Below are 24,650 nucleotides of genomic sequence, written 5' to 3' on the forward strand. Positions count from 1 at the left end.
CCTGCAGTCCAGTCTATTCCCCGGGCCGACATGCCCGATGATTGCACCTGCATTATAAATGATACAAAGTGTCAGCACATATGAGACCGAGTAACATTTCCTGGTAATTGCTGTTAAGATGATGTTGCATAAAAAATAGATGAAAAGATGCATTTTTCATTTCAGACCCGACTGGTAGCTGAGAGGGAGACCTACCGGCGGGACCCGGCGCGCTCCGTCAGAGCCGCGGCGCCGGTGGACATTACCCCCTTCCGCGGCCGACATTCGATCACCGCTAAATTTTCTCCCCCTCCGGTCGAGTGGAGAATGATCTGATTATCGCTTGAGTGTGCATCTTTAAGAATGGCGCAGCGAAAATGGAATGGCAGTGGTGAGATGAGAGAAGTTAATGAAATGTACCTCAGGTTGAATACCTTGAGGGATGGGTTTGGAATTGGGCCTCTGATTAAAAATCACTCAGGAGGAGAAGTAATGCGGAGAGACAGGGTCAGGGCCGAAGACTCAATGTGCAGTCTGCCTCCCCCACGCTCCCGCAGCAGAGAGCCGTCCGGAAGCATTCACAAACTCCTTTAAAGCACTTAAGGATTTCTCTTTTCTATTTCAGGTGATTATTAGGCATGAAAAAAACTACTGACAAGCAATTAAACACGCAGTTTGGACCTGATCTACTAAAGGCTTGCTAATATGAAAAGAGATGCAATGTGTGAAAGCTGATCTACTTACAGGTCACACAGAGGCCCCCTTCACACGGCAACAAATACGAGTGTATCAAAACTTTCTTCACTTTTGGGGGGGGGGGTCCGTTCACACGACACCGGTGTGTGGGTTCCCTCCATTTTGTCCATGTTTATAGCTTATTGTTCTCTGCACACGTGTCTGTGTGGTTTCATTATAAAAACAAGCAACAGCGCACTTAGACGGGTTTAATCCAAAACATTAATGTACAACGGACAAATTCATTTGTCACCTAGAAAATGTTTGCGGTTGTGTTCATTTTTAACATGTTTGAAGTGGAGGTGCGAATCGACTCGGTCTTTGCTGCTCTTATCGGCTGGCTCTTCACGACTGACTTTAGACTCACGACATCCTTATTTGTTTTTTTTTGAAGAACAAGAAAACTGATCTTTTCTGCCCAATTCAGATCAATCTTGTCTCATATTTTCTTAGCTCAATGCTGAACTCTGTATGTTTTATATGTAAAGATGATTTAAGATTGAAGAAGCTTTATTGTCATTGTGCAAATACAACGAAATTCCGTTTGTTGCATCACTAATAGCAGCAGCAGCATGTCACATTCACATTTAAATAAAAAATAGTCTTTGGTAAGGTGCGGTATTGAAGTGCAAGTTCTTTTTTTTGGGGGGGGGGGGGGTCATGATCCCTGCAGCAGTCTCTTCACAGCCATGGGGAAGAAGCTATTCTTCAGTCTGTTGGTGCGAGCTCTCATGACTCTGAGTCTAGTCATGATTCGACTATCATGGTCAAAGTGATTGACTTGAAGGGTTATTCATATAAAAACGGGGGCAAACGTGATATTGTGTGTACAGGTGTGTACAAAGCCGATTAATTGGATGCACTAAAATTGCATCTGACACACAATAAAAAACACTAAAGTAATCAGATTTTACTAAGTTGCAAGATGTTTGTATTGTTTATAATTGTGCTTTTGTGAGTGAACTATATTGTGAGATATTAACTTTGATGGAATTCATATTTAACTTATTTTCTACAGAAAGTCTCCACCTCTGGTTCTGCAGGTCTCTTCTTTTTTAAAAAAGGAGTTTTTCCTTCCCTCTGTCTCCCCTGCTGGCTCATGCGGAACTGTTGGTTTTTCTCTGTAAAAGTGCCTCCAGATGACTGTTGAATTTAAATACAACTGTGATGTCACTCACAGGGTTATGAAAGGGCAGTGAATTATCAACAAAGGAACACAAGTGGGCTAATGCATAATGCCTCTCTGACTTCCTCCAAAACAAACCGCGGCTGTCGGGAGTGCACAAAGAAAGAGCAGGAAGGAAGCGTTCCACATTTCACGCGGCGCTTCGGCCGGGCTGATAGAGAGGAAAATGGAAAAGAGTGATTGTGGCCGGTGGAGGGCACAGCAGGCAGGCTGCGGGGAGAGCTGGCCTATTTAAATAGGATTGATGACCTGCTGGATGTGGACCCGTACCCCCCCATGTCCTCCTCTTTCCACTGTTTTCCTCACATCTTTCCACATGATGTGACGGGGACTGGAAGGGCGGGGAGGCTTGGCCAACTCCAAAAGGCCTTGTGGGAGCCGATGGGCATGGCGAGAAGCTCCCGGCGGGGGGTGGGGGGCACAATATACCGTTGTCGAGGCGGAGGGGATGTATTGCCTGTCGCCACGGCGGCTATCACTTGCGCTAACCCAGAAGTGTCAGTAACAGTAATATGAATGCCTGTAGCGAGGCAGCCCGCGACAGCCACAGCCACATAAGCAACAGAAGTTATTGCTGTGCACAAGCAAAAAAAAAAAAAAAAAACTTGAATTGATGTTCACTGCTCCATACCCCTCGCATTTATCCATCAGTTGCTTGGGCCAGTGTAATCTGATGGGGGCGGGGGATTGGTTGCCTGACAGTCAAATGTGTGGTCCGCCGGGAAGGAGGAGGCGCGGCGGCGTCTATCAGAGATTGATTATCTCCTGCTTCACAATAACAGAGGAGCAGGTCTGTCAAAATAGAAGGACAGGTCCTTTCACTGATTATAGAGGTATAAATCCTGGTCAGATGGGGAGGCTGCATGCCATTCTGCTCGATGCAAACAAATGCCATCAATCATCGCGGCGGCCCTGTCATCCAGCCCTTTGATGACGCCGCCTTTTGGCCTTGTGGCCACTGGCTCGTGTCACCGCGCGACACACCGCTCGGCACTCTCCCTCACCTTGTCTGGTGGTCTTGAAATTGAACGACTGGAAACCCCCGGTGAGAGCCGAGGAGTCGATGACGTCCACGCCGTACTCGCTGTGGTTCTTCCTGTACAGCATCACGGCCACCACGAGGATCGCCACGGCGATGATGCCGGCTCCGAGTCCCGAGTACAGCGCCACGTCGTTTGAACTGTCCATACCTGGAACAAGACGCAGAGGAGGAATAAAGAGTTCATATAGGCTGGGAATTCAAATGGCGGCACAAAAAAAAAAAAAGACACAGCATGTCCTTAATAAAGATGTAGGCTTCAGACAGCACTCGGTTTGCATCATGGATTATAATTTGAATCATTTCTCTGTATAAATAAATTTCAAGAATAACATAACTTTTTTCACTAATCCTTGGACTTCGGCACCTTTTTACTCTCCCTCTTTTAAACTTGCTTCATCCATTTTATCTTTGCATTTTCATTGCATCTTGGTTTTCAAATGGACCAAATTCTACCAGTACATAGTCGACTGCATGGACTGCAAATACAGCTAAACTTCCCAATTTCCTGGTATGTGGTGCACATTCATGCCAAGCCCATCAGGAGTTGCAATGTTTTCAAATGTGATAGGGAAAGAAAAAAAAGGATATTTATAAGATACGCAATTTAGAGCCTGTTCCACCAAGAGCCTGATTAAAGTGAGCCAAATTGTGCTCTCGTACAAGTAAATTTCCTGTTCATTTTATTTTATTTTTTTGGTGTTCTGTGGGTGATTTGCTAAGTATAGCAATGAGGGCTTTGCATGCTTCAGACACTGTTTACACAAGAACGATCTGCTTGAAATGCTGTCGTTTCTTTGTTTGTATTTCCTTGCAGTCACCGTACAGCCAGGAAGCAAGAAAAGTTTGACAATGTTTGTATTGTCCATCTACTGAGCATGTGAAAAAAAATTAATAAAAAAATGACAGCGGCCGTGGTGTGCAAGCGCAGTAGCAGCGTTTTCGAAAAGTTGCGTTGCGTCAAATCTGCAAATCTCTATGCGAAAGGCTGAGCTGATAGCATCTACGTTTCTAAAAGCTTTACAATCATTTTCAGATCAAATCACAAAGCATGTTGTATAATGAATACATTTGCATAAACCTGGTACTGTGCATGATCGTGAATTCACACTCAAAATTCCATATGGATAATTCCCAAAGTGATAATGTGTGTTCATTTACACATCTGATGGGCTCAATTGGGAACATGAGTGTGTCCTGTAAGTTCAGTGATATCAAACACATTTTAGTTCAGGGGCCACATTCAGCCTATCGCTCCATAAAAACCTTTAAAGTTTTTCTTGTTGCGTATGTGAGGAAAATGTCCATATTTTCACAAAACCAAACAATTACTCCAAAGAAATGACTACAAACTCAACATAAAGCCAATTTGAATGAAACCTTCTACAGCAAAATACAGTGAAATGACCAAAAAACATCTCCTACAGCTGTTGCATTATGGGTGTTTTCACAAACTCCCTCTGACAGCGTGGCTTTGAGGCTAGTTTTATAGCAACGACATAGCTGGCTTTCAAGGCAGCATCACTGATATCTCAGCTCAAGTCTCACTCTTGTGTTGTGTCCAAAACGATTAAGAATGTTGCTTCGGAAAATTAAAATCCTTTGAAATGTTTACAATTTGCTTGGTGGTTGGACTGAATTGGAGCCTTATGTTTGACACACCTGTGTAAGTAGATCAGTTTTCGTGAGTGTGTGTTTGTGTGGGCGAACATGACACTCCGCACCAATCTTGATATGCTCAGACCTTTAGGAGATCAGCCTCTAAATTGAACACTTAATTGTGAAATCTGTGTATTTTCACTCATTTCTACATTTCAAAACTCACTGTGTTGCTTGAATTTTTATTCTCAAAAGCAGCCCGCGAAGGGTTAACAGAGACGCGCCGACAGAGTGGCGAGGACATGAAGAAAAGCAAGTGGAAACAATACTGTGATTATGTGGATGTTCAAGGGCAAACACAGGCAAGCGTTACAAAGTGTTACACCGGCTCCGGCATGGAAATGAAAGATGAAGGATGGGAAGTGTTGAGGACGGAGCGGCCCATCTGTCTTCCTCCTCTGGGCCTCACTGTGCACCACAACAACGGAATAAACATCCAGCCGTTTCCCCCGAAACCGTTACACGTCGCACTCAGACAGCTACCGTGGAAAGCGATTAGCGCAAGTGCCTTTGGAGCCGCCGGTCTGCATCCACCAGCTACGACGGATCTGTCGCGGCGAGGCCAACCTGAGCCCACGCCGTCTAGCCGGCGGTCACCAGTCGTCACGAGGACCTATATATTAATTTAGAGGATGCCTCGCAGGGCCAATCCTCCGCCGCACGCCAGCTTAATGCGCTCCCCGTTCAGTCGTTCCTGCTTTCCTCAAAAAGACGGCAAGTGGGCATGACTTTGACGCTAAAGTGGCACGCTAATGAAAGCACTCGAGCTACGCTAGCACCTGACAATCACTTTGCCGGGGCCAAAGCGCGGCGGGTGATTGAAGCCGGCGTGGAAACGCGGGAGGGGGAGGGGGGAGGGGCCCGTAAATTGGTCAAATTAGCTCGTTTGCAATGATTACAAGCCATTAATCCTGCACAGCGTAGCACATGTTCACTTGTCACAACCGATATATCTCCCGGCTCAAAGTGGAAACGCAGCTGTGATGTCACGCCTGTCATAAAAAGTCAGCCGCTGAATAATGACAAGAATGCGTAACGAGCGCGCGCCGGGTTAACGCGGGGAGTTGCTCACATCAAGTAAACGGCGGTAATTCAGTGATGTTTCTATTTGCAGAGTTTGCGCTGAGCAAAAGCAACCACACGCGCTTTCCCGCCGATTCTAAACCGATATCGTCTTTGGATTTTCCAAATTCAGGGCGCGCTACGTATTAGTGGCAGGTGGAAGAGAGGGCGGAGGGGAGTGGAGGATGAAAGAAATCCACAGAGGAGGACTCACTTTGAGGTTTAACGTCATGTAGCAGCTTTCGATCTGCAAAGACAGAGAGATAGAGTGAGACAAAGAGGAGAGAAAGTGGTGATTAAAGGCCGAGCCGCCGTGGAGTGACGAGCAGGAGTGGACTCAAAGCCGACACTGAGTGGAGGGAGGCGCTTGTGCCGACTGCGCTCACAGACAAAATGCAGTATCTGATAATGGCCGTGAAAAGGCTTCGCTACGGCCCACGTGAGCTGCACGCTGGGTGAAGGCGGCTTCAAGTGGGATAATTATCGCCTGGCAGAAGTTGGGAAAACAACTTTGGGTTGGTTGGGAAGGATATAGTCGCAGAGTGTTTAGTATTTGAATAACAGTGCTGTTTCTCTTGTTCTTGACTTACACCAGCTGTGACTGGTCAATGTGTCTGTAGTTCCCAATACCAGTATTTCATAAGCAGAGCAGTTTTTAACAATGTTTTTTTCATTCTTTCTTAATTTTTGTGCTTCTGGTTCCACGTATGAAATAATCAAAGTGGTGATTTGATCATTTCTTTTAGCACATTGTTGGGATACACCAACACCATACCAGTATGTATCTGTTGCGATACTGCCTGGAGTACTCGTACTCTGAAAAAGATCCTCGATACAACCTGGTGAGTACTACATGACGTCATTCATCAGCAAGATGGTCTTTGAATTTAAATACACTTTGTGTGTTGATTCAACCTGAATTCCATGATTTTTCTGAATATTTATTATGCATTAGAAGCTTCAGTTGGAGTGTAAAAATATGTGATTAATTACAGAAAATTGTGCAATAAATTTTTTTTTTTAATGGATTTACAGCACTACTTTTTTCATTGCTTATTCAAATACTGACGTTTAAGAATCCATAATTAAGATTAAGTTCGTAATTAAGATTATTTTCAAATTTAGCTTCAGCTGGCCAGTCAAACCTTCAACACTATTGTTGATCGTGCGCCATTGTAGCTGCTAAGCTAACGAATCTCCCTGCCAGTAAGATAAGGTCATTTAGTACCTGTTTACACGGCAACGTTTTAAGTGACAATGCCATGTTCTGAAATCTCAATGTCCATTTCCACGGAAACGGCAAAAAAAAAAACAACAGAGGAAATGATGTAGTTAGCAGGTAGGGCCACTAGTGGGTGTTGTTTGTTTTTGTAATGAAACCACACACACACACGCGTGCACAAAAAAAAAAAATACGCTATACACATTAACATGGACGGATGATGAAGTTGGATTGTTGTTACAGGTGACTATTGACTATAAAATTACAAGGTCCTTAGAGACTATGCACTGGGAGTCATGACACTCTGGAGGCAAACATTGTTGTTATTGTACATAAACAATAACAACAATGGCAGCCTCCAAAGTGTCTACTTATCTACTCGAAAATTTGCAAAAAAAATAAAAAAATTTTTTTACATGGAGCACGTTTGCAGTAGCATCATTTCAGAAAAATTTCCCGGACACGGAGCATTTTACAAAAGTTCCACCTTGGGAGCCGTTTTCAAAAACTGCTGGCTTTGGGCGAAGTTGTGATGTAAACAGACCCCCAAAATGCATCCATGCAATCCATTTTCACTTGGCCTTAGACTCAGCTGTAGGTTATTTGGATCATTTGGTTATTAATCAAAACAGTGGAATTTTTAAAGTTACTCTACCAGAATCCAAACGGGACAAATGAAAAATTTAGGACCCAGTTTCAGTAGTCGATGTACATCTATAATCCCTTGTTAATACCTTTTCTGAAGGAAATTCGTCACCACACTCATATTTTTCCAGCATTTAAATTTCGCGGAGCATCTCCTTGGTTGTTGTCACATTGGCGGTCGTAGAAACTCCCGAAGATTCTCGAGTCATAGAGTCACAAGATCCCGTTTGTACGCTTGATCTCATGAGATCTCGATTCGCACTGGGAAAAACGATTAAAGGTCATTTTCACAACATTTAAGACTATTCCCATGGCTTGAAGACTCTTTCTTTGAGAAATGTTTTGGGGGGCTGAATCGGTCAAATGTTGATATTTTCACTTTGTCACCGCCACGCCATCTTTGATATCCCAGAATCCCTTGCGGCAGGTTTCTCAAGATGACGTCAGTCAGCGAAACATAAACACAAATTAAACACAGCTTATCCAAATTCCAGTTTATTTGTAAACACATCGACTTTGGTGTGATCGATTTTGTGAAAATGAGTGGATATGGTCTCGTTTTCGTGTTTTGGTTTATTCTCTGTGCAGAAGTGATACCTTTTAGGGGAACTATATTTGAAAGATTTTTTTTTTTTTGGCAGAGTAACTTTAAAAGTGAGCCACATCGCGCCAGCTCTCCTTTATGCCCGACAACCGCTCAGCTAGCTTCAATGCCATTATCTAGATGTAGAAAAAGATCCACTGCTCTGTGACTTCCCTTTCCTTCTCTTTGTTCAAATGTCAGAGTCGATACAGAGCAGCGTTTCTTTTTCCGCGAACCAAATCTGCGGCCGAGAATGAAGCGAATGGACAAAAGCATGCGCAGAGCGGATGACAGCCCAGAATCACATTGAGCGGCTTGGCAGAGGCTGAATTAGCATTAACTTGCTGCAGCTGTGCACATTTGCTGATGTTGGCTCCCTCTGCAGGAAGCAGTCACCGCCTGAGATAAGCTCTAACAGAGCTCAGAGCCTTCAGACATTAATGGAAGCCACAAATTAAAAAAAAAAGAGAAAACAATAAAAGGAAATGCTTGTCATGATTTGAAAAAATGTAATTTTTCAAATCACAGTATAGATAGAAAATGCGATAGTCTTTCTGAAGGCATTGGAATTGTGCTCCCGCCGGGAGGCGCCACACAATGCCTTGCTTTGGAAGTCATTGCATGTGCATGACCCAACCAGTGCAATGACATTTCATTTCAAACATCAAGCGTCATTCAGGAGCGAATGTCTGCACGTCTCACCCGGTGACAGACTCGATCTGCCACACGATATGTCAAGTGAGCAGTGCACAAGAGAAAGAGCGCCGTCATTGTCATGCACTGGGACTCTGCCAGTCATTCTGCTTCTTTGCTCTTGTTCAAACATGCTTGTGATGATTTGCCACGGTGATCGTACATATGTTAATGATATCGATGGGAGAATGATGGTAATGATGATGGAGATATGCAGAAGGATGGTGGAGGGGTGGTGGTGGTGGTGGGGGTGGTTGCAGGCCTTACTCTGCGTGCACAGTCCATCTGTGCAGTTCTCCGTCGACTCGCTGTTCCCATCGCACGCCTTGCCTCGGTGTCTGGGAGCTGGGGAGTTGCACTCGCGGCTGCGCTGCCTCTCGCACTGGCTGCTGCACGTCGTCCACTCGCTCCACTCGTCCCAGCCTCCGTCGACTGCAACCAGAGGACGTGCAGAGAAATTAGCGAGTTAATGACATTGAGACACAAGCAAAAAAAAATAATTAAGAAAATTCATCTGTAGTTGGAGGAGAATTTATCCATTTTATATCACTCAGCTTAACGGATGATGGAGACTCAGCGTGTGTCCGTCACAGAATTCTTACTGTGACTGTATCTAACATGAGTCATAAGTTTAAAAATGTATTTCCAGGTTACAACACATTTTTGTTTGTAAAGAATTTGGTCAGTTCCTGATTTCATCTTTTTTTCATATTTCGCATAAATTGGTTTCAAATCCTGTAAAACTGACCAGATTCAAGGAAATAAAGTGGGAATAAAGTGTATATCAGTAGCTTTTCACCCGTATTGAATAATATAAGATTGTCCTGCAAAATATTGATTATAGCTGCATGTAAACTGTGAGAATATTTCTCACCTCAGCTTAGCGACCAAGTTGTAACAGGTTGGAAATGACAATAAATTTGAAGTAATTTCATTCAACTCAAACTCTTACACATTCAGCTGCTTGTAAGGAGAATACTTCTATCATTTGAACTTGTATAGGTTATTCATGCACTCACCAAATCTAGAAAATCTTCATTTTTTGTACCTTTTAAAAGGATGAGGGGATTTCGTTTGGATAGAAATCTTAATGTATCTTCACGTATGCAGATGATGGTGTAGTACGTGTATACTTGGTTGGAGAAGAGCGTTTAAATATAAAAGAGTGAGCAAAACCACCACAGAATTCTCATGCGTGTGCAGAAGAATCATTTACGACAACCACAGTGACCATGGAGAGCGGTGCATTCTGAAATAGTTGCACCTATTATTACCTATAATCTATAGAGATTTTTAAGTTTTACACTTTACTACTTCTAATTACTACTGCTTCTACGTACAATTGTGAATATTGACAAAAAGTTATTACAAAATTGGCAAAATATTATGCTGTTGCTCATATTATAACTACTTGTACATCGTAAATGAGCAAACTAAAGAGATACAAGTATAGTGAATACTAGGGAAGCACCGATACAGATACTAGTATCCTCTACTGCACGGGGTACTCGTAAAAAGTTCCTGGATACAACTCGGTGAGTATCACATGATGTCATGTGTCAGCAACTTCATCCGAAGGTACGCATGGCAGCATGAGCAATGTTAGGAGATTCTTTAATATTGATGAGAATGAGAAAAGTAAGAGACTGTAAATTATTTTCTTATCAAATCAAACTTTATTCATAAAGCACTTTTCATACAAGGTTGTAGCGCAAGTGCTTCACATACTATAAAAATAAAAATAAAAATACACACACACACACGCACGCTCGCACCACCACCACCAAGCCCAACGGCCCGTATCAAAATATAAAAAACTGATGTAAGTTTCATGTAACTCATGAAGGAAAACATCCCATCCTGGGTTTTTTTTTTATGACTTTTTGTGGTTTTGTATAAATGTTTCCACAGTGGGCGATCATCATCATCATCATCATCATCATGATCATCATGTCAGCCACTGCGTGGTGGCGGAGTGGCGGTACGGCTGGACTGCCGTTCTCTCTCCAGTGTCCTCCAGGCCAGTTTCCATGATGAGACTTGATGCACGGCGGTGAAACCAAGACGTCCCGGCGCATGCTAATGGCCGCGATTGTTCTGCCACGCTCCGTTATCTGATCAAGGAGGAGCTCATCGGGCTTAGCTTAGCAAATGTGAGGCGGCCATATGGCGCCTGGAGAGTTTTTGGCAGCAGTCGGACGGTGCAGCCTCGTGGGTGGTGGAGAAGGTAATTTTACTTTTGCGATGTTCCCCGGGCGCTCCCTCCCCGCCCACACTTTGTGGCTTTTTCTCATTCGGGGACTTAAAATGCAGGCGAGATGTTTGTGTTGAGCACACGACGAGCCCAGAGCTGGTGCATATGACTGATCTCCGGAGGAGGGCATTCAACACATTTACCAAAGTAAAATCATTGCCACTTTAGCTTAGGTCTCCAGTAAAAGTAATCAAGTACTATAAATCAAAAGCCACTGAGGTAGAGATCATTGCTGGGTAAGCTTGTGTACGTCATTCAATTACAGTGAACACATTCAGGTGTAAGGAGAGTGTCTTGGAATTCAAGGTGAAGAATGGCAACGAGCCAAAATGTAAGAATCCGTGTTTTTATAAAAGAATTGAATACAGGCCTTGAGATTTGACGCAGCAGCTTGCAGCTCAGCTAAATCTGAACTATTTTTGTGAATGAAGGCTGGATTTCATCGCGTGAATGTGCTTTGATTTCTCTCCGGCCATCATAGTTCTCATGCGCTGGTTCCGTCTGCTCCTCCCACTGTCCTTGCTGCTGCTCAATGATTTTATCGTTTACATGATAACGATCAAGTCGTTTCATGTGGGGCCAATAGAATAGAATAGAATAGAATAGAATACTGCCTCAATCCCAGAGGGAAAATCTTGAAATGGTGTATCTTCATCATTTCATTCCACTCAGTATCACAGTATCAGTTGTATGTGAGGCCCCGTTTACATGACAAGTAAGAACGCATCGTTTCTGCGTCTCGTTTCCTGGTTAATGTTTTGAAAACGATGTGTGTTTATACAGAAACGCTAAATACTAGTGGCGGTCAAATGAAGCTTCATGAAGCTTGATGAAGCACTTTTTTTTTTTTTCCTGACCCCACCAGAGGGCGCAATTGGTTTGAATATAGAGGCTGAAAGACTGGCAATGAAGTGTACTTTCAAACATTTATTAAACAGACAGCGCCATCTAGTGGCTTCAGGAAATAAAGACAGTGGTTCATGAAGCTTCATTAGGCCATCACTACTAAAAACCATATCGTTTTCATGTTGGGCCAATAAAAGGCTCCACTATGCCGCGTCTATTTTCCAGGACCAATACAGTGATTTTTTTTTTTTCAGGCAGAAGTTTCGAAGGGCTAATCTTAGCTTTATTTCTTCTTTTCTCTGGCTCCTCACCAGATTCTCATTAATTTGTTGTGGTGACATCTTTGCTGCTTAGTAGATGTCTCCACATGATTATCTGCCCCTTTTTTCTTGGTACAGACAGTTTTCCCGACTGAACCAACTTCATTTTTTGTCTGAAAAAACAACTCCTCGTGTTGAAACCGGCTAATGTTGAAGATTTCATGCACTGGTAGAATATTTAACCTCATGTCATGTCACACCAACTGGCGATGTATAGCAAATGAGCATATGTCCAATCCAATTTGAAGATGCTCTGCACATCGAAGCCACTGCTGTTGTAACCTCGCTTTCTTTCTTAAGGGACAAAACTCTTAAAAATCCTCTTAAAGAGACACAATTTACTGCTTTTTGTTTTTTTCTTCCCTGCTTTAGTTCTTGCTAGATGCTGTCTGCGTGTGTCATGCACCTACTCGAACTAGGGTTTGAATCCGAAGCAGGATTCTCTGAAAAAATGTCTTGCTGTTCCACCAACACTCTCAGCAGTGATCAGTGCCTCACGAGGCCCGGACAGTCCGCACGTTTCACTTTCAGTGAGGCGATTTTAACTTTCTTGAAGCCGCTGTAGTAATTTTAAAAGAGCGTCTCTGAAAAGAGGTTGAAAGAAAATGTGAAAATGTGTGAAAAGCAGATAAATAGCCGGCCACTCGGGGTGCTTGAAGCTGTTACCAGATAAGTGCACAAATCGCTCCGTGTTTTTCTACTCAGTCCTTGACGGTTGTGAAAATTACCGTCATACAACACCACGCTCGTCAGTGACAACAAGAGATGAGTCATGTGTGTCAGAGAGACAGTGAGTGTTTACTCCGCGAGGAGGATCCTCTCAGGGTTAGATAGGATTAGCCGACAAAAGCCCCCAAAAAGCGACCGATCAAATTACAGTAAGACTGCTGAGTGGAACAAAGTGAGAAGAGTGGCTTCATTTTAGCTCTTTCTGTGTAGCTTTATTTGAAGAAAGGAAGATTTATTTGTTTTTTCCTGTTTTGATAAGGTAGTGTTTTGCTTGAGATTGTAAATAAATTGCCCGCAGTGGCTCAGTTTATGGAGCCAGTTTGTGGTTGGATGCCACATCTTGCCCTGTCCTTAATCCAAGATGGTGGACTACTGACGTGATCAGGATCATCTAACCGAGTCCGACTGACTGAGTCAGGAGTTGTGGAATTTCTGCAGTTTTTAACAGAGGGTTTTTTTTGGGCGTGGCATGCATCTTTGGATTGCTTTACAAAAGGTAAATGTATTTGCAGCTCTACAAAGTGTTAAGGCTTTCAAACAACAATGGTGTAGTTAACTGGAAGACTTAAAAGTTTCCACTAACCACGACCTTGGTGTAGTGGTTAGCCCTCATGCCTCAGTGAGAGAATCCCCGGTTCGAATCTGTGCTTGGGTTGTTTCATGTTGAAAGTTAACTGGTACCTTCAAATTGCCACGATGCAGTGAGTGAGTTCTTCTTTCCACAGTCGTTTTGCTGTTTCATCTTTGCTCTCCCCTTGTTAGGTCGCCAACAGCCTCGTCAGGCGGCAGCCCGCGACCTCGTCCGTCCCTCCGGCGCTCTGCCGCCACTCACACCATCATTAAGCCACAATCTGTGCTGCCTTCGTCAAAACTGGCCAGACCTGTCAGTCGGCAGCTGAGACGAGTTCAGTGCAGCCTACGCCTCACTTCCTGTCCGCATCTCCCCCCTCCCACAAAGCCACAGATCAAACCCGATAGCAGGGCAGCACCTGCTTCTTCTCCCCGCTGGAAACCACTTCAGTCATCCTGCGATGCCTCCAGGCCGCGGCGGCACAGGTCTGCTTATCTCACATTCGCTGGGATGTGAGCTTACTGCTTTCCTTTTGCAGTTTTTTTTTTTTTTTTAATGCAACTTGGAGGTTTTAGATAATTTTCTTCCTTACATTTGAAGACAAGTCTCTGGGCGGCCATGACTCAAATGGTAGAACAGGTCACGTCTCAATCGGAAGTTTGCAGGTTCGAGTCCCCATCTGTCTGAACCCCAAACTGCTCCTAATGGAGGAACTCAGCACCTTGCATTGGTACATTGACGGGTGAATGTGAGTGACTATATAGTGATTATATAAGATTTTCCTTCTGTAACAGCAGTGTCAGTCAGTTCAGGGGCCTTTAACCAATTAAAAGTCCGCTCTGTGAGGACGGGTAACGGGTTTGAACGTAGGTACAGAGCCACAATGATCAAGGTCCAATGTGTAGCTTGTCCATGGATATGTCAATCCATTCTTTGGCTTTCACTTTCCAGCAGTTGAACAGTTGATGCCTATCATCTTTATTCTCACTCAGTCCAGTAAAGAGTTCCTAAATTCCTATATAACCAATAAACACTGCATATCAGCCAACCTGACACGGTACAAAAACTGTGTCTGCTCCCCTGTCCTGCACACCTGGCCTCAATCACCTGGAGGCTTTATGTCCATCTCACCTTACCCAAGCTCCCCCTAGTGGGTGAACATAGTACTTGCACATGAGGCCAGTCTACAGGTGAACACACAGAGAGCATACATAATTAGCAACGTCATTAAAAGGCCTGTATTTTCACAAAACCAAACAGTTACTCCCGCAAATGACTACAATCTCAACATGAAGACAATTTTAATGAAATATTCAGGTGCAGAATACACGGCGTGGCTTTAAGGCCAGTTTAACGAGGTAGCGAGCTTTCATGACAGCATCTGCAACATCTCAGCTCGGGTCTCAGTGTGTATATACATATATATATATATATATATATATATATATATATATATATATATTTACAATTTTCTTGATTGGTTTGGCCGGATTGAAGCCTCTTACGACCCGGTTTTAGCCCACAGGCCTTATGTTTTTCTCCCCTGCTCGATAAGATTTCAAGTTTCAAGAGGTTTTTCTTCACATACATGTTTGTACATGTTCTGCAGCTCAGAAACACGGTCGCAAAGTCTGCTGCCGCTGTGCAAATAAGATAGCAATAATAAGATTTCTCTTATCAGCAATGAAGCTAAAACGCTCAAGCAGGCAGGGAAAACAGTGCAGTAACGAGGTGAATAAATTTTTTTTACATTGGTTGTATATTGAAGGGGGACGGCATTCTGAGGGACTGGTGGGCTTCACAGCAACTATTGCATCGTCATTTAACCTTTGACCCCACTTCAGCGGTAACAGTATTCATACTTTATTCCTCTATGTAACTTGAGTATTCAGTATTGATAATGTTTTGTCATCTGGCTGAAGAACTTGTATATAGAAGTTGAATTATGATCTTTGAAATGACTAATAATCAAGTCGTTTTATCCAAAAATTTGATTTTGACATTTTGACAGAAGAACATCGTTTTCAAAATGTTGCAGTGTAAATGTAAAACTTTTCTGAAATAACGCAAAAAGTATGCAATTTCACTTTAAACGCTGTCACGTAAATGGGGGGGGGGGGGGGTCACATATAGCCGATACTGAGTGGCCCACAAGAGCCACCTGGAATCACAATGCAACTTGTTACTCCCATTGTTAATGTTTACAGTGTATTGTTGTCTGTGCACATGTGTGAATGGTTTCCTTATAAAAACAAACAACAGAACCTACTCCAGGCCCCAACATGCCAACGACATCGTTCTCAGCATTTCTGTCGTTTCCGAGTAAACAAGAATAATTTTCAAAACGCCGTTGATTGAACACAGAATGCAAACGAGGCACCTTTTCACTTGGAATGCTGTCGTGTAAACTGGACCTTAGTAAATGAAGCCCACAGTTGGCAGGACAGTGCGAGGCCTCCACGGCCCTCAGTTTGATGAAGCAGGATGGAAGCTGGATAAAAGGTGGGAAGACTTTGGTCTTGACCCACTTTGTGTTCAGGGGATATGGTCCTGGAGCAGAAACTGCACGTCCTAAAGTTAAATTCAACCGTTCTGCAGCTCGGCTCTATCCAACTCGGTGTAACGCTGAAATAGATAAAGTGATATAGAAGATGGATGGACAGTTCATTTTTGTTTGGCACCAAAACCCATTTTAAGATTGGATTTTTGAGATTCCTTTTGAATATTGTGTTCAATATGATTTCACGTTAGGAATTCAAGGGCCTCATTTAATCCTCGCAGGTAGTCGACGACTTTGACTCGTTTCATCATTCACGTGTCAACATAATCTAATGTTTAGTTCCCACAGCAACTCATAGAGCGACCCTGAAAAGCCTCAAAAAGTCAGAAGCTGAGTCACTGCTATTGATCACTCGTCTGAACAGGCAGCTTTTCCTCCCTGCCAATGAAACCCGAGCTGGCTGGCTGTGACATTGTTTTGTGCAACCCTTCATAAAGGAAAAAAAACAAACAAAAGTTGCAGGCAGGTTTAACTGGATCTCTGTATCTGAATAAATATGCAGCCTGGTTTTCAAAGCTAGATATTGAAAACATAAAGGAACACCCACTCACTGGTATTGATTAATGGAATAAAAGTTTACCACAGAAGCTGAGAGCTATATTAAAAAAAAAAAAAAAAAAAAAAAAAGCTGAATTATTTATGCAATGCTGTGTAGGCTGCACAAAAACTGTGAAGCTCGTCTGGTTTATCATTGAGGACACAATCACAGCCTTTTAAGACTCAGAAAAAAAGCATGTTGTTGCAGAGAAAAAAAATGTAATTTTCGCATTAAAGATTTTGGGAAATATCACTAACTTGAGTATTTAATCGACTTCCATTATCGTGTTGCACTTACTTTATGACTTTAATTACCATGATTATTTATATGTACGCATTAATGCACAGTTCATTCAGGTGAAATATCACTTTGCATTTATTATAAGTAATTTCAAACTAATAAATGTGACTAAAAAGGCTTTGTTTTTAATTCACAAACTTTTCACTTTCCAACTCCCTATCCGCCATATCAGTTGTCAACCTCGCTCTCTGAAGCCACCTGTTTCTCCAAGACTTCCAACCTGAACAAATTGGCGCGCGGCAGCTGCGCTCATTGACCCCGTCAACTCCCAAAATTCTCCTGGTATTTTGTGAAAAACAAGACAGAGGATTACACCAGGCATGCGGGATGTGCATCAGTGTGCCGAGACTGACGGGTCCTCAGGGGTTCAACATCCACACAGAAGTGACAAGGCGTATGCTAGAATCCACCGATAGGTGTATTATACCCGATATACCACGCACACAGTACTCTTATTTGGAAAAAGGTTCCCTGATATAACACTGGCACATTATCACCTGAAGTCGAGCGTCAGCAACGTCACATGCAGGTACGCCAGAGAGGACGAGCACTGTCAGTGGTTTGGAGATTCTTTAATGTTAATGACAATGACAAATGTAAGACAGACTGTGAATTATGTTCTGTCGAGATATGAAGAGAACGGGCAAAAGATCATTCGTACATCGCCAGCAACGTTTCCCTCGGTCTCCAGTACACATAGTGTGTAAATAGGCGCTACGCACTGCGCTCGGCGTAGTGACTTACACTGGAGCCTTCAAGGCGCAGCATTGAGGCTGTGCAGAGGTGGTTCAGGGCAAAGCAGAGCCCTCCCGTATCGTTTGCGCACGCAGTATGAATTATACTTTAAGTACTCGTATCTGTACTCGGTATCAGCAAATAGCTAAAGGATGGAGTACTAACAATCCTCCTTGAGTGCTATCGGTGCAGCCCAAGCGTAGATCTGCGGCTGCACGGCACTCCTCCGACATACGCTTCCTTCACATGTGTTAATACATAAAGACATAAAGCGTTGACGGACAATAAGTCTGCCGGTCAAAGCAAACCTGAGGACTTGAGATGTCCATGATTGTGGATTATATTTCAGTAGACGAGTGTTCTCCAACCACCTCATGCATTTGCTTTATATCAGTTGTGATTTCTCCGTCCTGCAGGTTTCAAGCCCAGTTTCTTGGGGACAGTGGAGCTCGGAGCCACCGGAAATACAAGTTTTTTGACAACAGCTCCCACGGTGGAACTTTTTGAAAATGTTCTGAGTCAGTCGCCCAGGAAAAGGGAGGAAAAACACAACTTTTTTAGAACGCTGCTCCTGTACATGCGTACCACGGCCGTAGTAAATGATTCTTCTGCACAATAACAACATTCCCTCCAGAGTGTCGTGACTCCCAGTCCATCCTCTACTGGGACTTGGTAGTTTTATACTTGATCGTCTGTCCAAACGACTGTCCATGTGCTGTCATTGGCAAGGAAAATTCAGGCATTTTCACTCATTGTAACTATTTATTAATTTGAGTTTGGATTGTTTACCTGCTATTTCTTGCAGTGACTTCCCTCTCTCCACTCACTGACACAGAGTAGAGATAAGCTCTATATCTCTGTGCACAGGAATGTGTCAGGATGCAGACAGAAACCTCAGAGTTGTATCAAGCAGGTTCGGAATGTCCCACATTTCTGCATTTCACTGGCATTCATATTTCAGGAAGACAAGCTCTCAGTAACCGAGTACATCAGCGATGCTTCACAGCTTAAGGGGACTTGCTTTTTCACCTTCCACTGAGTAATCACTTTCCTCCACAATTAACTTGGATGAGCAAACTGCCGAGCCAAGATTTTGATTCCATCTGTTGTCATAAAACAATAAACGAGATCATATGCTGAATGTGGATTTGAGTTCACTCTTTATCTTTGGAATGAAGCCATGAATCTTTATGTAGGGGTCGAATCCCCCTGCTCTAGACCGCCATTGCTCTAAAAAGCAACTCTGGTGGGACTCAAACCCACAACCTTTCCACCACAGGGCGAACACACTCATTCATACCGACCAGCAATTTAGAGACACCAATTGACCTAATACTGTTTTAGGCCTATGGGAAGAAGCCAGAATCAAGAGATTACTTATGCATGTGTAGAACATTTAGACTACACAGAAAGGCTTCAAGCGGAGAATCTAAATATGTCGCCAGCCTGGTACCTGCCACTGCAGGAAACCTAGAAAAGAAGTAAAGTCTGTGGAATAAAGGGTTTAATATACTGCTCAGCCATAACATTTTGCTCTAATATTGTGTCGGTCTCCCTTTCACTGCCATTCAGGAATAATGAACTTTATTAGACCTCTGATGGGGCGTAGTGATGTCTGCCTCCAAGCTACAACATGTAGATCCTGGATGTTATCAGGTGAGGCCTCTATGGGACCATTCACATCAATGAAGCCTGGTTGCCCATGATTCCTTGCCCATGAGACACCCTTGTACCTTTAATGTGTATATATCTAGTTTACTGATCTGATAATGGTTAGATACTGTTTTGTGTAAGATGTGGCGCTACAAAGATTCGGAGCACTTTCAACAGGAACAAAAGGAGTCTATACTGTCAAAATATATTTGTGTGGTCATTGCGCTGGTCGGCGACTTGGTAATTGGTGGGAAAACTGTCCATCTGAGACGGGACTGACCTTTCTCTCTGGTACAGTAATATCACACCAGATAATGGTTCTGCATGTTCAGTGAGGTTTTATTTATTTATTTTTTTTAAATTTGCATAGCTTTTGTAGCCTTTACGACTGTAAAAATCTGCATTAATAATTTGTTATCTATCTGTTCTTTACCTTCGCAGTGAGAATCTCATATGCATCGACTTCTTTTTTTTAAAGCTTGAAAACGAGGTGTCTGTTACAGAGAGAAGCTCTAATGTTACTGTGAGAAAGGAAGACGTTTCTATTGGGCTGTGAATTGCCTCTTTTTTTTTTTTTTTTATGTTAATGGTATTTGGTGAAGCTTTTTAAGGCCAAACCTTTGATGACTTTTATCTTAAAAGGTTTTTAATGTGTTTGTCTCTATCTTTTTATTTGTTTTCCCTCTGAAAAATATGCCATTTAAAAAAAACACGTTAAAAAAGAATGCACACAGCCCAAACAAATCAACTAACAAAATACGGTTAACATAATATACAAACCTTTTTGAATTTGAATGTATACTTAAACTTCACAGTAAAACCAAACAATGGCAGACACACCAATTCTCAAAGATAGAAGTAAAATCTTCTGACTTACAAAAATAATAATATAGTGAATTGTACTTGAACCATCTTACTTGGTCTGGAGAAAACAGCAACAAATCAACTGAATAGATTATTATGAGTTCATCGTACAGGTGAGCTATAAGCTTGGAAGCAAATTTAAATACTTTTATTCTCATTTATTTGTAAATAAACACTTCCAAGCATAATTCTGCGCTGCTCTGTTTACATATTGTACATAGTTTTTCTAAGTGCTTTTACTCTTCGTCTATATAATATTCTCACTTAAATTTTTAACGTTGGCATTCTATGTGAACAGCAGAGGAAGAATTTCATTGTGAAGGAAAACATGTATTCAACTTGAAACCTGAAACTTTCTCACTTTTATCTCTTACCACAAAAACTCCAAAAATGAAATAAAAATGAAAACAAGGTACCATTTATATTACGCTTCACTGGACCAAAACACCGAGCGCTTGAGGTGAAGCAGTTAAACATGATCCTGCATGGAAACAGTGGCTCGTGGGATCGTTTTTTTGCGTCCACACAGCAACGCTCTGAAAACGAGGGCCGTTTACACGGCAATGGCAGAAACACTGAAATCGATGCGGTCATCATGCCAAGACGTGATTTAGCACTGTTGTTGCCGAAGAAAATTCGGCAGTGACGTCAGCCAGCTGCCGAAAAAAAAGCTTTTTCGGCAGGACTGTTCATACTCCGATAAGAAGCTGCCGAACTCGCGGGCCACGCCCCCTCGCAGCAGCCACCCGTCTGTGATGCGGCGTTTAAACTTTTCAACTGAACAGTTTATTTCTCGCCTCCAGTGCTTTCAGAAATACATTTCTCTGAACTTTTTCAGTAATAAAAGAGAGTTTTTGTCCGAGCGCCATGTTGGTCCGGTATTAACTACAGGAGATGACAGCTATTCGTGATGCGTTCAGGTGCATCATGTAAAAGCCTGGACATTTGGACGAGCTGCGGCGCTCGTACAGTAGCGATGTTACAAGCTAAATATGATTAAAATATGACTGATAGTCATGAGCAAACCGGAACACGGCAGTGCAGAAATGTCGGCAGTGCGGCTCCCACATAGTTCGGCCAGGGCGGTTGGCACAGCCGAAACAAATGTTTTCGGCCAGAGGGAGCTGGCCAACGGAAGTGACGTCATTTTGTTCGGCAGGACCCCGCACTGCCGAACTTTCGTCTTGTTCTTATGGAGTATGAAGAGGCCTTTAGATTTCAATTTGAATGCTTCACTAGTAATTGTGCTAATTTTGGTTGTTTTCTTAATGTTTTGCTTTTTCAAGTCTTAATCGGAATTTTTGTTTAGTCGACATGGAAATGAGGGAAATCTCATTTTTGAAATTTCTTCTCAGTAGTGTCAATCCATTTTTTTTAACACATTGTTAAAGAAAAAAAAAAATCATTGATAACTGGATAGGATTTTTGTCAGTTTCTCAAAATTGACATCATAAATTAAGATATATGAGAGATTCAAGTAGCATGTAGAGATAACTGCCCAAGTCAGCAGAACGGGACATCTTCTGCTGCTGTACAATCTGTTCTTCGGTGTCACAGCCAACATAACCCTGAGTACACTCAATATGTAGACTTCTCAGTCAGGCTGTTCAGATTGTGCAAATTTTAACTTCTGGACAAGTATAAATCCCTCCATCCCACCACTTCTTCGCAGTCTCCACAATTTTTCTGATCTATTTCATTATGTGGCTTTAGGCTTTGTGCTGCAGTAACTTGCTCAAAGAAATTAGTTTAAGAATTTATGTTATGAAAGCATAAGCTGACATCTTTTACATTTCGGAGCTGATCCTTGGTAGAACCACGGGGCACCGTAGAACGCCCTGAGCGTGTACATTGATGCTGTGTGCATATTGGCAGCATAAAAATGAAGCTGAACTTGCAGTTTATCGTTTTAGGTTTAGAGATATAGAGACAGATGAAAACATGTGCAGTGTTGATCATTTATTCATCTATAGCTCATTTATTCACAGGCTCTTATGTATTACTTCATCTCCAGAGTAAATAAAAGATCATGCATCGTGTGTTAGAGCCTTCGGTGAGCTGAGCAAAGCAAGTTTGGCTCAAGAGGTCATCGAGGGGTCAAATAAAGAGGTTACAGGCACTTATGAGAAGTTACTTTCTTATTTTCTTAATATTTTTTAAACCTTTCTGCATAATCGACTCGATTTTTGGAAAACACTTGCTTATTTCAGTGGCGCCGAAAGTTTTAGTTTTCACTTGAAAGCGTTGAATGTGGCACGTGGCCGTTCTGCTTCATACGGATTTCAAAACACATTTAATTTGATGTGCAGGTGAAGTGTCCACGCCTCAACGCTGTTTCATGTAACCTCATCGTTCTTGGCTGACCACCTTTTAGGAGCCGGAAAACAATAACAACAACAACAACAATAATGAAAATAATAAAAATGGATTTCAGCGTGGAGAAATTTATAAACGCAGCCTTGGCTTTGAGGTGTGGATGGGCAAGATGCACGTTTGTGGAAAACCCTCACTTAACAACAACAACAATCAATCAAGCTACTGATGCTCGTCGATTTAATAAGGCAATATGTTGGATTTCTGGAATATGAGGATGAGAGTATTCTCCGTGTCTTTTCCGTTTTTGTTGTACGCTTGTGGCAAAGTTACAACGCCAACTAAAGGCCTGGCATATGTACAACTTGGTTTTGAGCCGTGTTCGCACTGACGTGCGGACAGAATTTTTTATTTTTTTTTAAGAAAAAGCATCGTTTTGACTCGTGTGGATAGAGCCTTTGTCACAAGCAGAGGTGGGGTATTTCTGCTTCTCCCTCCAGAAAATCGCAGCCCGGACACACAGGAGTAAAGTTTGCAGAATTTAGCTAAAAGTTTGTTCTGGTTCTGTGTGAGTCGCTCTCTGGCTCCGGCTTGTCGCCAGGTGGCAAAGCCAACAAGGCTGAATGAGATTCCAGCAGGGAAAGGAACCTGCACAGCGAGCCCGGCTTGCTGAAGAGCGGTCATGCTTGTGAGGAGGACGATTACGGTTGGGTGGGGAAGCGTAGAAACAGAAGCTGCAGCGAAAGATTCATTTGTTTCAGTGCTTCACCTTCACCGTAAAAAAAAAAAAAAAAAAAAGGATAAAAATTTTTGCTTATTCAAGCTCGTGTTTACAGTTTCCATGTGCTGTGCTTGTATATCACGCACATTAAAAACTCAATTTCTGGTCCCTTTTCTCTGGATTTTTTAATATCCGATAGTTTCCTTTGAAATACGATCACATGGGCGTAACCCTAGGTTATTTATTTGCAACATCTGGAACCTCTTCTCATTGCTCATCCGTGTTCCTGCCTCCGCGCGCTGTGGCCAACTAGAACAATAAGTCTTTACAGCAGCCGGGCCTTTCGGAAGCAGGCGCAGACGTCCGACGCCGTCCGGCTCACCTCGGAGGATAACCTCTGGCTCCGTGAGAAAACAAGCCTCGCCCTTTTCCGCACAACAACAAAGTCCCTCCTTGTTTGTTCTCGCACGGAAGAAAGTCATACCTCGGCTCACCTCCTCACCCCGAATCGCACAGCACACACTGAGTCATGTCCCCTTTCTCGTCGCTGCCTCCTCCAGTCACTTTATTTCTCGCATCATAAATCCCCCTCTCCCTCCTCTTTCTTTCCTTGCACGCCGCACAGGCGTGGCTGCTGTCAGGTCACTACTGGATCCGTCTCTTGCAGTGCGTATTATCGGCCGTCTGTGACGCTAATGAGCCAGGAATTAATATTCACTCAAGTCATTAAGACACTCTAGATATCAGCGATGGATAAATCGTGGCATGCTGTGATCATGTAAAGTGCCTTTAAAAAAAAAAACAAAAAAAAAAACGAGGCAATAAAGTGCATCAACTGAAAACTGAAGTGAAAGGAAAGTCCTGTTGGAGGTGTAAATAATTAATGGCTTGTCGTGTGCTAATATGAGAGAATTGAACGTGAACATGGTTTTTTTGATACCCTGTCGAGCTTAATCACCCTCATTCGAGGATTAATAACTATTGACAGCTCTAAAGTCACTTTGTCATTTGTACAGGCCTATCATGTTGTACAAATTCCTGTAAAAGCGTGAAAAAGAAGCTGAAAGCAATGATACTGACACATGCACTGTTGATAATGATGATTTAAAGGATGCTGAAATCAAATACATTTTGAATGAGACTTTAGCTGGAAGTGTAACTATCAATCAAAAAGACTCCCAGCGTTTTCTAAAGGTGATCATGTATCTTTTAGTCTTAAAAAAGCAGGGGAAGACTATGTGGTGGTATGGAAGGGAGAAACGTTCACATCCGCAGAGGCTCCAGCCAGACCCAACTAAGATTCTGCTTACGTGACGTTTTCATGGCAACGGTGCTCAGAGTCATTGAAAACTTTTTGACAACGCTTGATGTGAGGTTGAAGGCAAAATAGAGAACACCGCTGAGCAACTAAACACAAGAAACACAAAGCAAAAATGGAAAATA

The 24,650-nt window shown here is 42.7% G+C and overlaps 1 protein-coding gene across 2 annotated transcripts in view; it reads right to left on the reverse strand.

The window, feature by feature from the left end:
- unc5db (unc-5 netrin receptor Db) overlaps nt 1-24,650 on the reverse strand; it is a 261,092-nt gene that overhangs the window by 65,676 nt on the left and 170,766 nt on the right. The window contains exons 7-9 of one of the 2 annotated variants that reach the window (XM_080468236.1): nt 9,071-9,235; nt 5,875-5,907; nt 2,905-3,090 (exon numbers count right to left, since the gene is read on the reverse strand). In XM_080468236.1, coding sequence (XP_080324362.1) covers nt 2,905-3,090; nt 5,875-5,907; nt 9,071-9,235 — 384 coding nt within the window. The remainder of the gene's footprint in view (nt 1-2,904; nt 3,091-5,874; nt 5,908-9,070; nt 9,236-24,650) is intronic. The other variant, XM_080468237.1, reaches the window with a different exon arrangement.

Source organism: Lipophrys pholis (assembly GCF_963383615.2).
Source record: "Lipophrys pholis genome assembly, chromosome: 7".
Taxonomy (NCBI): domain Eukaryota; kingdom Metazoa; phylum Chordata; class Actinopteri; order Blenniiformes; family Blenniidae; genus Lipophrys; species Lipophrys pholis.